The 16825-nt window shown below is 43.1% G+C and overlaps 1 protein-coding gene across 1 annotated transcript; it reads right to left on the bottom strand.

Moving 5' to 3' along the window:
* Nucleotides 1–3066: 3066 nt before the first annotated feature.
* USP18 (ubiquitin specific peptidase 18) lies at nucleotides 3067–16811 on the bottom strand. Its single transcript, XM_035128334.2, has 11 exons — nucleotides 16754–16811; nucleotides 15401–15571; nucleotides 14347–14443; nucleotides 12950–13095; nucleotides 12555–12634; nucleotides 11469–11615; nucleotides 10211–10306; nucleotides 9084–9251; nucleotides 7595–7726; nucleotides 4724–4773; nucleotides 3067–4386 (listed from the first exon to the last, which is right to left on the bottom strand). Exons 2-11 carry the CDS (start codon nucleotides 15561–15563, stop codon nucleotides 4332–4334), a joined length of 1134 nt encoding a protein of 377 aa, XP_034984225.2. The 5' UTR covers nucleotides 15564–15571; nucleotides 16754–16811; the 3' UTR covers nucleotides 3067–4331.
* Nucleotides 16812–16825: the final 14 nt, after the last annotated feature.

Here is a 16825-nt window from a genome sequence, read left to right as displayed (position 1 = left end):
GGTTCCCTTGCTGCAAGAAGCCAAGTTACAGGGAACCAGGCAGAGGGCCTTCTCGGTAGTGGCACCCGCCCTGTGGAACGCCCTCCCATCAGATGTCAAAGAGAAAAACAGCTACCAGACTTTTAGAAGACATCTGAAGGCAGCCCTGTTTAGGGAAACTTTTAATGTTTAATAGATTATTGTATTTTAATATCCTTCTGGAAGCCGCCCAGAGTGGAAATGCAATAGCCTGGCCTTCTCCTTAGGGTATCCTGGGAATTGTATACCTATTTGGTGAACTTAAGGTTTGCTAATAGAGAAGTTTCAGCACCTTGACTAAATGACTCAGGCATAGGAGCCAACTCCTAGGGGTGAGGGATCCACGCCCCTCTAATAAAGTATATGAGGTGGCCGCTCCCCCCCCCCAAGTTGATGGGACATTGCCATTCAAATAGTGTGTATGCACTGTGTCATGTGATTGATTATGTGGGGCAGGGCTTATCTGCCCCCCCTCATATTTTATTCAGGTTGGCCCCCCTCAATTCAGGATACCTCCAGGGAAGCCATGAGAGTTAATCAGCTACAAAAACAAAACAGTGTATTTTGTTCCACAATGTTGTGTCAAACAATTGCTACCACACTCTTTCCAGTGCATTTTCCTATCAAGCTTTCATTGTTGCAAAAATCGTGTTAGGGATGGGAGGCAGGATTGTTGTGCAAGAACAGCGGTCAGCAAACTGTTTCAGCAGGGGGCCAGTCCACTGTCCCTCAGACCTTGTGGGGGGCCGGACTATATTTTTGGGGGGAGATGAACCAATTTCAATGCCCCACAAATAACCCAGAGATGCATTTTAAATAAAAGGACACATTCTGCTCATGTAAAAACACCAAGCAGGCCCCAGAAATAACCCAGAGATACATTTTAGATAAAAGGACACATTCTACTCGTATAAAAACATGCTGATTCCTGGACCGTCCGCGGGCCAGATTTAGGTGGCGATTGGGCCACATCCAAGCCCCCGGGCCTTAGTTTGGGTACCCCTGTTCAAGAACACCGAGTCAACTTTACTTGTTTATCCAGTATTTGTTGGTATGTGATTGAATCCCATCTTGAAGCTGACAGCAGCCTAGAAGCATCCTTCTCAGGAAGGGGTGGGCAGGGATGTACATTGCTAGCTGTTCAAAGAGCAAAGAGCACAGGGTTCCTATCACCCACCTGCTTTACCTGAATCGACATCCAACTAGGTTTTTCTGGTCTCTCTGTTCACAACAACAGATATGATACATACGCATTTCATTCTCTGGAAATCTATAACAAAATTATAAATGTCCTTGCTGAACTCATGTGTTTACCGTCTCCCACAGCCATGGGTTTTGTGGAATCTGAACCCTTTGGAAAAGCCCATTTACTCTGCATATAGGATGCTCCTACTGCTGGTTTGGGAAGTGTTGTACGCACGGAGTTAGCCACATTCCTTATCTATCCCGTCATTTCTGCTATCCAAAATAAGACAACTGCTGTGTACACACCATACATTCAAAGAATTCTGGAAACTGGAGTTTGCCCATCACAAAGCTACCATTCCCAGCATCTTTAACAAATCTCAGTTCCCAGGATGCTTTGGGGAAAAGATTTGGGCTTTAGATTATGCAACCAAAGGAGGACCTAGTTGTGCTTTAAGCCAGAGCCAGTTTGGCATTTTGATACTACGGTCCTAGCCTTGCTTACCTCATACGCTCCAACATTTCTCTGATGAAAATAGGGACGCCCTGTTTAATAATAATAATAATTATTATTATTTATACCCCACTCATCTGACTGGGTTGTCCCAACCATTCTGAGCAGTTTCCAACATATATAAAAACATAAAACATTAAACATTAAAAAAACTTCCCTATACAGGGCTGCTTTCAGATGTCTTCTAAAGTTTGTATAGTTAATAATCTCCTTGGCTCTTGGGGTCACAGAACTCCATACCCTCTGTTAAAAATAGGGACATCCTAAGGAAAAGTGGGACATTCCAGGATCAAATTAGAAACCAGGATGGCTTCTGTAAATCTGGGACTGCCCCTGGAAAATAGGGACATTTGGAGGGTCTGTTACATCCTTTTTAATTTTGACATACAGAACACGCCGCTTTGTGTCAACAGATCCTCCACATATTTTGCTATTTTGTTTCTGAGTATATTTGTAAAGAGATTTAAAGGTATGTGCCATTATTCAGAATTTTAGAATCATAGAGTTGGAAGAGACCACAAAGGCCATCCAGTCCAACCCCCTGCCAAGCAGGAAACACCATCAAAGCATTCTTGACATATGCCTGTCAAGCCTCTGCTTAAAGACCTCCAAAGAAGGAGACTCCACCACACTCCTTGGTAGCAAATTCCATTTTTTTGTGTTTGTTTTTTGCCCAGAAACAACCTGACAACCAATAGATCTCATACAAAAAACAAATAAAAATCTTATGCTCCCTTCAGCTAATGCATAATTTCCGCTTGTGGGAAATTAAACTAGCTGCCCTATGCATTGTTTCACAACTGCCCACAAAAGCCAGTTATAGTACCATTGAGAGAATTCCAGGATGTGCCCCGCGGTATTTAGAAGCCTCTAGGAAGGAGAGCAGCTGTAGTGGGCTAGCAACCCATATGTAGAGAGATCGTCTCATTTGATTTTCTCTGCATGTGCATAAACTGGGAATGCAGGATCCATTTTCAGCCTGAGTGGGCATTCAGTGGCAAACTTGGGGTGGTTACTATGTACTGTGTGAAATGGTCTTATGAGGCAATGGCTGGTAACTCATCAATATTGCACCTGCAATATCCCTGATGGTTGACACTCTTTGGTTTTGTTTCAGATTTCCTGAGCACCCAAACTATCAGCCACCAGATGATGAATGACAACTCACCCCCCCACCTCCTATTTCTCTCCCATTTTAAGGAACCACCATAGTTCCACAGTGTTCACAATATCAAAAATACATTTCAGCACAAATGAGAGCTACTCTAGCCGAGCTGTGTGAATGATTCTTTGATTTCATCTGCAGAAGTGGGGGGAGAAATAAAGAGGATTTTTGTTGTCGGTGTTTTCATGGGCACCTATTTAGCACTGCACACATGTTTCTTTAATAAGTATTCCCAGTGAGCATAAATATAATACAGGGAGCATAAATATAAAATAGTTTAGCCGATAGCCTGGAAAAATTAGTCTTAGGCTGGAGTTGTTATTGCAGCCCATTGCTATTTTTATTTTATTTAGGCTGCCTTACAAGGCAAGGCAAAACTCAGAAAAAGTCAATAAATAAAAGCAAATATTCCTGTAGTGTAGCAAGAAATGCACATTTTCCCAAGTCTGTCAACAGCACGGCTGCTTTATTTTCATGCAAGCAGCTTATATAAAATATGTACTAAATAACCATGTCAATTGACTTATAGAATAAGGCATGAGATGCTAACTGAGATTCTATGCTACTCCTATCTATACTAGGAAAATAAGGATTATCCAAACAGATGTTTCTGTGCTAGATAGAACTACATTGTGTGGTCTCATGCTATATTGCTTGTTTTGAAGTCACTGAAATCAAATGGGCTTAAGAGTGCCTGAACACAAATGCTTAAGTCATTTTATAAAATGAGTTTCACCATCTACTAGTGACACTCGTACCCAGAAACATCTAACACAGAGATGGCCGCAATAAAATTGCACCACCTACCATAAGTAAATGCTTCCATGTTAGTGTCAAAGGAGACTGAATAATGCAGCTGGTTTTGCAGATCGCAACCTCTGTGCTTCTTGGGTCCAGACGCCCATTGCATGTGATATGCGAGGATCTGCCATCCTTTCTACCCTCCTGTGGGTTCTGCTTTATAAAGGGACAGCTAAGAAGCGTCACAGCTGAGGTAGAACAGAGAGGTTGGGATGGGGAGATGAAGGGTAATTCTATGCTGCATATAACCTGGCTCAACTGTGCAGAAAATCCTGGGAACTAGTTTTATGAAAAGTGTGTTGAGGTGTGTGTGGCGGTGGGGGAGTATAGGCTCTCTTAGAACAATTCTCAGTATCCTCGTGAAAATACAAGTCTCAAGTCACTTAAAACACTGGCCGTGTCTCCTGTACTAGCCGGCTGCAGAGAGTCTGAAAGTGAGGCACTGTGTAACTTCTAAAGACAGACTGCAGATGAAAGTGTGTGTTCCTGAGCTTTCTTTCCAAAAGGTCTCCCTTCCTGGTGCCTTGAGTTGTTCACGTATTGCTTATACTCTCCTGCACAAATCCGATGGACAGTCAGTCATCTGGTATTTGGAGAATCTGGACACATAAATTGCAACCTCCCTCTGGTTCCCCTGAGTCAATCAGATCAGAGCTTCCCACAATTCCTTTTCAGGTAAACCAGGAGATAGGCTGTTTCACCCCTACAGGAAGGAGAAAATAAGCAAGTCAAAACCCAACAGCACAGTGGTCAACCTGTAGCTAGTCCTCAAATCTCTATCCAACAGAGTGCATAGGATTAAGAAGATGCCCTACTATAGTTAGTTGGACCATTGATCCGATTTCTCCCCAACAATAAATGCCTAGGGTGGAAACAGCTCATCTTGAAACCAGCTCATTCCAAAACAAAATGCAATGGTTTTTATTTTGTTTTCCACACAGCCAGCCACACTCATTTCACTGCATCCTCCAGCACGCAAACAAACACACAGCCCAGTTCTTCCAGTAGGATTAAGAGAAAAAACAGTCGACCCTCCTTACCAGCGGAGATATGCTTTTCCATAGGTACATTTGACATCATCCCAGGATACCTGCAGAATACAGAGTACAAGGAGCAAGCACATGAGACAGATTCAAAACCCCAGGCACATCCATTGCGAAAGCACATAAAATGTAGACCTAATACTAAAACTTTTTTCTTATAATGAAGAGAATTATTATAAGGTTACACAGCTGATAGATGGCTGTGTGTGCATTTTTAATTGAAAAAATATTGGGTTAACCTTTTAGGCAGATGTGTAATTCACTTTTAAAGTAAAGATCTTTTCACAGACCACTATGCAGAGGTTTACACACATCTTGTTCTGAATATTACCCAATTTTCAATTTCAATTTCAACACCTTTATTGGCATATATATAAAATATAAAAACAAAGACAAAACATACAACACATATAGGTCATTAGTATAAATAGTGACTCTACATCATACGGAAATAATGGAGAGCAGGAGGAGGGAAAGGCACACAAGGGATCCTCAGCTAGATGTATTGATTTTAATTACATAAATTCTGGACAAGTAGTGGGCCATAATTCTGGTAATTTCGGGGAAGTCATCCCTCAACAAGAGCTGGACCACTGTTTCCTTGTTGGGGAGGGTTCCAGGTCTCGTAAAGGATAGAGGGGGGCCAAAATCGAAAAAATTGGAAAGGGGACAGTCCAGAATTATGTGGGCCATAGAGTCTACCTCTTTATGGCCACAAAGGCATAATCTATTCCAGTAGGGGATGCCTTTTAGTCTTCTGGATAACACGGAGGATGGGAAAGCATTTAGGCGGGCCAACATAAATACTCTGCGATAAAAAGGAGATACCAGGTCATACAAATAATTAGGTATCAATCCTTGGTGCGGTGGCAGCCCCAGGAAGGCAGGCGAGCATAATAGAGGTTGGGCAGGATGAAGTTTCTGGAATTCGATATCAAGCAGTCTCTGCTTAATAAGAGTAAAGATATATGAGTCCTCATATGTCAGGAGGGAGTCCACTGGAAGGCCTAGTTGCCTCAGTTTGTTGGAAATATTAGAAAACCATATAAAGCTTTGGCTGTCTTTCAGAAGATAAGATATCAGGCTATCTGGATCGGTGTTAAAATGAATTTTTAGCCAATATTTAAGAGTAATAATCCAACCTCTTGTCTCAAGAAGGTGTTGGCCCAATTCTGCACAGATAGCCAGGTATGGCACACATTTTGGTAATCCAAGAATTTGCCGAAAGAAGGATGATTGGACTCCTTCTACTTTGTTGTTAAAGCTGGATATCCATAAGGGGATCCCGTATAGAAGCTGGGAGGCAGATTTTGCCTTATAGGCACTAATTGCTGCAGGTACAAATTGATTCCCACCAAGAAAGTGAAAACACTTGATTTGTGCAACCGAGCATCTTGCTAAATTAATTGTTCTATTGCGATGAGTCGCCCATTTTAAGTTATAGTGAAAGGTGACACCCAAGTATTTATAGCATTTAACTTGCTCCATTTTATGGGTTCCAATCGACCAGTTGAATGGACACCAACTTTTAGAGAAAACAAGGATCTTTGACTTGGAGTAATTAATTGCTAGGTGATTTACTTCACAATAATTGGAGAATGCTCTTAGATATCTTTGTAGCCCCTCTGGAATAGGAGAGGAGAGCAGTATCATCTGCGTACAAGAGGGTAGGGATTGCTTTGGTATCTAGTCTGGGAGGATGGCCATTTACAGCAGATAAATGAAGTTTCATATCATTTAAGAATAGGTTGAACAAGTGTGGGGCAAGTATACAACCTTGTTTAACCCCTTTAGTGATTGTGAAGCTGGTAGATAAATGACCATCAAGGGAAAACTTCACCTGACCTTTAGTGTTGGTATGTAGTTTTTTAATTAGACAGAGTAAGCGGGTTTCCATCCCAGTAGTTTTCAATTTATCCCATAATAGTCCTCTAGGTATTGAATCGAAAGTGCACTTTAAATCGATGAAGGCCACATACAGCTTCCCCCTATCCGATTTCGTGTATTTTTCAGCTAGGGATGCCAATAGTAGACAGTGGTCTATTGTTGATTTGTGTTTTGTAAAGCCAATCTGTTCAGGACCAATAATCCTTTTCTTTTTCATCCAATCTAATAAGTATCTCTCTAGATGTTTTGAGTAGAGTTTACATATGGTAGATAATAAACTAATAGGTCGATAATTACATGGCTGCTCAGGGTCACCTTTTTTATGTATTGGAAATATTATGGAGGTCAGCCAAGAGTTCGGGACTATTCCTGTTTTATCAATAAGCGTGAACAGATTAGCAAGTAATATTACCCAAAGATGTTGGGTGGCCATCTGTCATGGATGCTTTAGCTGAGATTCCTGTATTGCTGGGGGTTGGACTAGATGACCCTTGGGATCCTTTCCAACTCCACAAATCTATGATTCTATGTAACTTTCGCTGCTACTGGACTTGGTGATCTTTTAATTAGGGCTGCTTCAGACTCAAGCCAAAATTCACCCATGGTAATCTATAAAATTGCCCAAGACTCCAGTCCCATAACTCAATGGGACCTTCTTCTGAGTAGACATGTATAGGACTGCACTGTTATTCACAACTGGCCCTAGCTGGATCAGGAACCACTAGCATAAATCAGAGGTGCATCCACACAGCCTATCTGTAGCGCTACATGGCTTTGAATGGGAAGTGCATTCTGACATCCCTTCAAATGCTCATTCCTTGTTTGTGCACAATTAGGTCTAGATTTGGACCATCGCCCAGCATGGCTTGCAACCTTTTTCAATGCGCTGACACACATTGTGGTTGGATCTTAGACCCTGATTTTGCCGGGAGCGGTGGAAGGGAAGCAGGCACAATGCCACATATAGGCTGCCTTCCTCACCTGACAAACGCTCGAGTCGTTGAAGCAATACCACCTGCTTTCCGTGAGGCTCCAAATGTATGCAGAGTAATGACCAAAGTTAGCCGATCCCGAGTGTGCAACAACCGCAAACAGATCATACAAGCCACCATCCTGGAAAGAGTCACAGAGAGATATTTTCAATGGAAGACAGGAGAGACACAAAACAGGGAATTACTATCACTGGACAGGACCACATCATATGATATGTCCAGCATTACATCTCCAGTATCTTTCTGTATTAGACAGTGCCTTTCTTATATAGAGATCCAGTGTAGTGCCATGGTTAGAGTGTTGGACTAGGACCTGGAGACCAGGGCTCAAGACCCTACTCAGACATGAAGCTCATTGGGTGACCTTGGACTGGTCACTGTCTCTTAGCCTACCCTACCTCGTGGATTGTTTTGAGCAGGCTTCCTCAACCTCGGCCCTCCAGATGTTTTTGGCCTACAACTCCCATGATCCCTAGCTAACAGGACCAGTGGTCGGGGAAGATAGGAATCGTAGTCCAAAACATCTGGAGGGTCGAAGTTTGGGGGTGCCTGGTTTTGAGGATAAAGTCATAGAGTCATAGAATTGTAAAATGGGGAGGGGGAAACCATGAATGACACATTGAGCTCCTTGGAAGAAATGTAAATCAAATAAATATTTTGGGGTCCAATATACCCAAAACAACATTTTCGGCAGGCTTAATCTCCATTTCAAATATAAAGAAATGTTTTCCGTTTTCCATTGTTTAAGTTGCATAGCACTTGATTCCCTATTCCCGGTGCTTTTTTAAAATATGGTACTCACCATGAAGTTGTTACAGTAAGCGCCACACTTTTAACATTTTGGGGGAGGTGCCAGTACTGCAGAGCCTTGAGTACCCCCAGAAAAAGCACTACCTATTCCCCCCCTTTTTTAGAGAATAGACCATCGTGCTTCTCTGACTCCCTACTGACCAAAGTGCTTCATCCTTATGTCTTCCTTGAACATACCTCTTAAAGAGGGGAATTTCCGCTGTGGGGTGGGGGGGATAGGAGACAACAGTGTCTTCCTCAAATACTGTTGCAGAACAAACAGTATAGCAACCTTGAAGTTGAAATGATATCCCTTTCTGGGACCTGTTAATTCCTGCTTCACAATATTGAGGGCATCTAGAACAGCGTCCACAGAAAACAAGGGTGGGCAAAATGCAAATTTCCACTCTTGGGACTAACATTGCTCTGCAGTTCTTGAATAAGTTATCCCAGAATGTGGTGGAAGCACTTGGTTGACCCTCCTGCTTTAGCCCATAGGTTGGGAACCTGTGGTCCTCCAGACATTGCTGAACTATAAGCCCCCTCATCCCAGGCCATTGACCATGCTTCCTGATGGGAATTGCAGTTCATCAATGTTAGAAGAGCCAGAAGTTCTCCACATCTGCTTTGGGCCATTTCATTATGCCTTCAAAGTCCAAAGTGAATGATGATGCAGGTAAGTGTCCCACCTCCTGTACATCCCTGTTGTACTGTTCTGGCGTCAGGATCTCACTGAAATTTAGGCTCTGTGGGAAGGCTAAGGAATGGCTGATCTTCCGGGTCTGGCTGCCTTCTTTGCAGCAGAAACGCTTTAGGTGCAGCATCAATGTCTGTGGCAGACGTGTAACTCTCATGCCCTGCAAAACCGATGCACACCAACAATGAAAGACAAAGACTGGAAAACAAAGGTCACCATAAAATAGTTGCAAAGCAAGAACGGAGGGACTACTGATACAGGGAGCTCACGCCCTTTTCACCCTTCTGAAAATCTAGATCCAAATGCTGCGTTTAGCAAATTGCAACTAGTCACCTCAACCACTTCATACAGGGTGGGAACCGCCTTGTGAATTTTTCAACATTAAGGAATTGGGGTGTAAATACCTTAGAAACACATGAAGCTGCCTTACCAGGCTATTGCTCCATCTAGCTCCATCATGGGGGTCTGCCTTTTGGCCGTTATTGGCAGGGCACTCTTTTCTTTTTTATATATAAATTTTTATTTGCATACTTGAAAAGTTACAAAACAAATCCAGAAATAATACAAAAGGAAGAAATGCAAAGGGAAGCTAAAAATACAAAATTACAAAGAAAACAAAATACAAAGAAAGAATAAGGTACAAATATACCAAAAATACAAAAAGAAAAAGAACACAAAAAGAAAAAGTAAAAAAAATGACTTCCTGTTTTTTGAACATCGCTTTTTAAAAATTTTTTATCTTATCCTGCTTTATCTTATCTTGATTACTTTAATATAGCTTTCTAACATGATTATCTAGTATAGATATTTTTATCCACCGTGTTTGTCCACGTTGGCACATTACTGGCAGGGCACTTTCTTTGAATACAGAAGGTTCCAGATTCAATCTTGTTCCATCTAGCCAAGTCTCATCTACCCTGATGGGCAGCAGCTCTCCAGAATTTCAGCCCTACCTAGAGATGCCAGAAATTGAATCTGGAACCTTCTGTATTCAAAGAAAATGCCCTGCCAATAATGGCCAAAAGGCAGAGCCCATGATTCTCCTATGAACAAATTATCCTCATCCAACATGAAGCTCCAAGGATTGAATTGCCAATTAACGTTCAAAGGCAACATTACCCTTAGATGAGGCGTTTTCAAGCCACACTGTTCGCAGTGGCATGCATTTTCATCCACCAGCTGTTCCGGTGCAAAGAAACAACGCAATGAATCTGCCTAGAAGGATTGAAAAGAGCAGAGATTAGTCCCTCATGTCCAGAGGAATTCCTGCTGGCTGGAACTGATGCGAGTGAGAATCCAGAAGCATCTGGAGGGCTACAAGTTGCCTTTATCTGACAGCCCCCCTGCTCCTGGTGTCATAACAAGGTGTCTCTACCAAATCCCTACTTTCAGTCACCATTGCACGTTGTATTTCTGGAAAATACACAGGTCTTCAACCCAGTAGGAGCCATAGGTTTTTTAATAAAAGTTGTTACACTTGCATCCAAGGAGTCTGGAGAAGCATCCATTGGGTTTTCTGCTAATCCTTCCATTTAGGCTTTGGCCTGATTTCAGATATGGATTACTGTGTCTCAGAGTCTACCTTCAGACAAGGTAAGTACCCACCATAACCCATATGCCAGGCCATATTTGCAAAGTTCTGTCTGCCCTGAGATCTTCAGGTGAAGAGTGGTATGTAAATTTAATATTATATCACCATCACCATTGCCTCTTACTTTGCCCTGTTGGCCACTGCTTTGGCCCACCTGTCCACCTGCACACACCTGACACAGCTGAGCATCACTTTGAAGCCATGACCGCAGTAATGGCAGTGTGATGCCTGACAGAGAGATTGTATGGGCAATGGCCTCCATTTCCCGCAGAGTCCCTTTCACATACTGAAATAGAGAGACACTGACAGCCCCAGAAGTTGTCCCCCCCCCCAAAGGTTGGACATGTTGAAGAACTAGAAGCACTTTTCTAGGAGTTTGGGGATCAGCCCCTCCACTCTCAGCCTCTCGCTCTCTCCACACATCAGAACTCCACCCCTCTACAGAAAAGCTCTGCTCCCCAGGCACAGCAAGCAAGGTGGTGCAGTTGGTTGCGGAGCCCTAGAAAATTATCTGAAACCATTTATCAACGAGTTTTGAGTACAGCAAGAGTCTTCCCCTTCCTCCCCAACCAATCTTTCTGGAGTTTTGTTTGTTTGTTTGGCCTCCCTCTGCCCCAAATTCCATTTCTGGGGCCCTTCCCCAGCAGAAACACTGTGTTGATATTAAGCTTTCAATATGAGCACACCCTCTACAGGACAGGAGGGAGCACTACACTGGAAACCCAGTTCTGACCCATTTGCATAAATAGGATGGATCACAGTACAGTGGAGACCCTGTTCACATACCAATGTCCTGACTGGGTGAGAATCAGAATCAAACATTGGGAGTGGAAACATCAGCAAGTTCCCATCCTTCCTCATTTCAGCTGAGCACCTTTGACACACTAGGTTCTGCTGCAGCTGGATGGTGTGCAGGAGAGCCAGGCTTTCAACCTTAAAGAGACGGAAGGAGAAAATCAGAAGCGAATCAATAATGTGCTCTGTGTAGTCAACAAGCGCTGCTCTTTGCAGGATTCCACTGACAGGCCTCAAACTGGTTCCCATTAGAGTGAAAACAAGCAGAAAGCCATCACCAAGCCCAACTATCTGCCTTACTACAGAATCCTCTATTCAGCAGATCTAACCCAGACATTTGTCTAATCTTCTTTTAAAGCCATCCAAGAACGCGGCTATCCTGCTTTCTTATCTATGTTCCCTCCCCCTTAAAAAAATGGTTGGATTAGTTTTATTTTTTAATTAAATACACCATTTTTTAATGAAAAAGCCGTTTATAAAGTTAATAAACATAATATGAGATCACAGTGTACTTTAAATGGAGAGCAGGACAGGGGGAGGTGAATCAGATTAAAGGATCCTGGAGAGAGTTGTGTACTCCGTATATTTTAAGTTTATGCTATCAAAGTCTTCATTACGTGCTTCTGGATTTTGTATTTTGTGTGTGATGGGAACTCTGCAAATTAAAAGGGCACAACGCAGAGCAATATTACAAGTTAGAATAATACAGTAGTGTGATTTCAATTGCATGCTTTCTTAAATAGTAGTCATGGTGGGGAGAGATCCAGGGGAGCTGATCCCAATCAGAAGGTCAGCAGTTTGAATCCCTACGACGGGGTGAGCTCCCGTTGTTCGGTCCCTGCTCCTGACAACCTAGCAGTTCGAAAGCATGTCAAGTGCAAGTAGATAAATAGGTACCGCTCCGGTACCGAACTCTCTGGCAGGGCTCCGAACATAAGCCTGCATCATAAGTTCTGCTTTTTCAACAAGGAACAAAAGTATTCTTGGCTATACTTCGAGGGCCTCTGCAGGTAACTCACTGTGTCTGCATACAACACGGAAGTAACATGCTTTCCTTTGCAAAATCCGGACTCTTACCAGATCCACTTTTGTGATTTGGTCCTTAATTAGGTTCCAGAGGATCAAGAAGAGTTGAGAAGCATCATACAGAACAAGCACTAGACAAAAAGGAAGAGGTGCAAGCAAAATTTAGCACAACTGCTGGTTAATGCAGCTTGTTTGTGCCTTTCCCGAATTCATATATTTTCGCCCACTTCTTCCAGATTCCAATGCTCTACTTTTTTTTAAGCAGCCAACCTTCCATTCTTGCCCCATCAATCAACAAACGCAGCCTGACTAACGTTTCTGAAGTTGTTTATCAAAACACCTCTGCATGCGTTCTATAGGGGGAGGGCAGTTATTAACTATAAGCAACCCCCACCCTCCAAATGACACCTCCCTATGGGAACATAAAGACTCCACTTGCTCCTTACATTTCACATTGTGCATTGAGAGGCAGCGGGCAAGATCCAAGGGATGCACAGATTTTCTCTTGCTCCGTTGCATCTGCTCCAGAAGCAAGAGCATTTGGTAAGGGACGCTTGCTTTCTGCTCTGCAGCTTCGAACGGCACTTTGATCCTGGCAACAGAAAGAAGGAAAGCTATCACTGCACTTTACAGTCAGAAAACACGGGGCCTCGTGCTTTAAGGCTGCAATCTTAACCATACTTCCTTGAAGAAAATCACCGTGCAAAGGGATTTTTTAAAAAAAAAACAGAACTAAGTGTAATCGCACATTTTATGACTTGCAAATGCATTCGTTAAACGGAAGTTTAAGCAGGAACCTAGCAAAGGTTTCAATTAGTAATCGCTGTTGTTAGCTACGGTTGGCTTTCCACACTCCATAAATGATGGAATTTGCATCTGCAAGATGTAGCTATGGCAACCTGCATGGATTTAAAAGCAGATAAGAAAAAATCATGGGGGGCGAGTCAGTCAGTAACTAGTACCCATGATGGCTTGTTCTCCTTCAACTGTTAGAGGTGGTAAAAAGGTAAAGATAAAGGGACCCCTGACCATTAGGTCCAGTCGTGACCGACTCTGGGGTTGCGGCGCTCATCTCACATTATTGGCCGAGGGAGCTGGCGTATAGCTTCCAGGTCATGTGGCCAGCAAGGCGAACCAGAGCAGCACACGGAAACGCCGTTTACCTTCCCACTGTAGCGGTACCTATTTATCTACTTGCAGTTACTGGGAATCAAAAGTGCAGAGAGGGCTGTTCCACTCAGGTTCTGCTTGCGGGATTCCCATAGGTATCCAACTGGTCACTGGGAGAACAGGAAAGCAGAGTAGAAGGGTCTTATCCTGCAGGGCTCTTCTTTTGGTCTAAAGGGCCTTTACATGCTATCTAGTACCTGTGTACAAGTTGTCTGTACCTGGGTTCAGTTACTCCTAAGTAGGAGTATACACATTTTGATTTTAAAATCACTTGCTTTTTTAAAAAAAAGCACTGTGATTTGAATCCAAACCACTGCCCTTGGAGGGTTGAAAAAATGCTCCATTTTTAAAATAAGCTATGGTTGCAATACGTTCGGGAATTCCCAGACATTTCCCCTTGTGGGAGGCCTATGTGCATTTTTTACAAGTTATAGCAATTGTCCCAAGTTTGGGGAGGTTTGGTTTTTAATCTTCAATTTATTTTACTTATTATTATCATCTTGTGCACACGGGCAGCTCTGGTTCCGGTGATCGCCAAAAAAGCTCAACGACTTTTTTTGTGCAGATTTTTACTCCTTGAAATATGGCAACCCAAATTAAGCACACACACACCCCGGAGAAAGAGATTTGGATCCAAAGCACTGCACCGGATGGTGTGGAAATCCTCACTCACCTCCGCAGTATCATAGTGAAGTGTCTGTTCATGAAGAAGACCTGAAGCAAGGAGTTGAGGCAGCAGCTTAGTCCAATATTGTACAGGCCAACAGCTCCTGGAAGCAAGAGACAGCACCCAGGCATGCAGCTTTGGTTAAGGGCAGGGAGAATGACGTGCTTTTGAATTATGGTTGCAATCCTACGAACACTTTCTTTGGATTAGGTTTCATGCGGGGGGGGGCGGACTTACTTCAGTGTAAATAGGCATAGAATCTAAGGCTATACATTAAACTTGGAGTGGGGGGATAAATTTGATTAAGTTCACTGTTAAAGGTTCACCGTTTTCAAAACACTGCACAAGCGAAAACTAGTGTTGCGAGGTGAGAATATTCTCCGTCAACAAAAGAGGTTTAAAGACTCTTTCAAAGGGAAATCTTTAAAAATGTAGTATAAACACTGACAACTGAGAAACACTGGTTTGTGAGTGCTCCAATTGGAGAACAGCCTTTACCAAAGGAGTCATGGGCTTTGAAAACACTTTGAAAACTCAGGATGAAAGGGAGAAACGTGCTAAGAGGAAGGCATGCTTGGCAAACCCTCACCGTGGTCAACTCCCTCCCAGAAACCTATGTCCCCACTGTGGAAGGATGTGTGGATCTAGAATTGGCCTCCACAGTCACTTATGGACTCACTGTTGAGAAGACAATGTTCATGGAAGACAATCTTACTTGGCTACGAGAGATCGCCAAAGACAAGCAAGATAAATGTACAGTTGCACTCTAAGGTAATTTCTACACACACTCACATCCTGCTCTTTACCTTCCACTCGACAAGCAAGTAGTATTATCAGAGTTCAAAAACACATTTCAGCCAGACAAAAACATTTGAGGAGGGTATGAAGCAAGGTTGGTGACGGGTATGGCCTGAGGACTGCTGCGTGGCTTGGGAGAGGGTGGGGCCTGGGGGTGTGTGCCAAGGGCCAGACAGAGAGTCCCAAAGGGCCACAGTTGGTCCTCAGGCCTAAGGTTCCCCACCCCTACGAAATGAAAATGCAAGAAAAAAATAAAAAGTACCATTTCTTAAGTCTGCCATGCCACATATCTCTTGGAATTTCTGGCTGCATGTCTCCAAAGCTTCCTCCGTGGAGCTCTCCTCATCTGTCTCAGCCGTCATCGTCTGATATTCCTCCAGCTTGAATGTCCTCTTTGGCTTTGGACGTCCAGCTCTCTGACCCATCAAACGTACTATAATGCAACATGAGTAGACAACATGCAAATCACTTTACCCTCAAAATAAGCACCTCATTTTATCTCATGTCTTGCTGCTGCTGCTGTTTTTTCCAGGAGGAGGAGGAGGACTTGCTGGTCACTGTGCATATCTCCTTTCTTATTTTTATTCTCTTCAATGTCATATACCTGGAGCAGTTGGCCAGGCAGGTACATTTTATTCTTTTTCACTTTAAACATATATTATCCTTTCCTACAGCAAAATGGTGTTTACTCCCATGCAAATGTGTTTAGCACCAGGGCAGCAGCAGAAAACGCCATTTTATTCCTGAAGTTCACGATGGTGCTATGATGTACGTGAGTTTAAAATGAAAACCTGCACATGCTCAGAGTATTTATTTCTTTTTTTCCCTCATCACAGGGTTGGCTGGCAAATTGGGGTTTTTTGATCTAATTTATCAGGAAGAAGATAAATGTTAATGGTGTGGTTCAGAAGTGAAGTTATAAATCCTGCGGTCTAAAGTGGTGGCATTGTAGGGGCAACATGAGTATTCAGACCAGGGTCTAAATCTTTGCTAGGGGCTTGGAAGAATTGAAGTCAGAGACATCTGCAGGCACTAGGTGAACCCTGACTTCAGCAGGACTTCAGCAAGAGATTCTCTCCGCTCCACCTGATGATGCACTTTTAAATAGGATCGACCAATTTTTATCTGCTATAGGAGCACGCCAGTTTCTGAGTTACAAAGGGAGGCAGAATATGATTCCTTATCCATGTCGCTCAGTTAACCCTGCACCCTTTATTTTTGGACTGATCCCCCATGAACCCTGTGTGGGGCTCATTTCTGAGTAAAACGCAGCACGGGAACATTTCCTATTATTTTGTTTCTCAACAAGTAGTTTTTGTCAACCTGCTAATAAGTCTGGGGATCGCTAAGAGGCATCCCGGTATAATGAAATTAAGGATTCTTCCTAGAATCACAGAATTGGCTCATCTAGAACACCCACCCTGCATGCAACACAGAACTCGAACCCACGACCCTGAGACTAAGAGTCTCGTGCAAACAGCGCTATTTTCCCAAAGCAAGTGGAGCACCGACCCTCTCCGAAGAGCTGAAATATTTTTTAAAAAAAAAATAAAGAAAAGCAAGCAAACGGGATACAGTATACAACGTTTCGAGTACGAGAAGAATTGGGACTTACTGCGCCTCGACCGCCAGCCGCTCGGATGTCCTGGGTGCCCCGCTTCACTTCGCTTTCCACGAGCGTGGAAAC

Source organism: Zootoca vivipara, chromosome 10 (assembly GCF_963506605.1).
Source record: "Zootoca vivipara chromosome 10, rZooViv1.1, whole genome shotgun sequence".
Classification (NCBI taxonomy): domain Eukaryota; kingdom Metazoa; phylum Chordata; class Lepidosauria; order Squamata; family Lacertidae; genus Zootoca; species Zootoca vivipara.
This window is presented reverse-complemented; position numbering and strand designations above follow the sequence as displayed.

Bases quoted from the DNA above. Each gene is read 5' to 3' on its own strand.
- USP18 (XM_035128334.2), bottom strand. From the start codon at position 15,563: ATGGGTCAGAGAGCTGGACGTCCAAAGCCAAAGAGGACATTCAAGCTG. The intron at 14,444-15,400 runs GTACTTTTTATT...TCTTGCTTCCAG, and splicing joins CATGGCAGACTTAAGAAATG to GAGCTGTTGGCCTGTACAAT. The intron at 7,727-9,083 runs GTGGGACACTTA...GACTCTTTCCAG, and splicing joins ACAACAGGGATGTACAGGAG to GATGGTGGCTTGTATGATCT.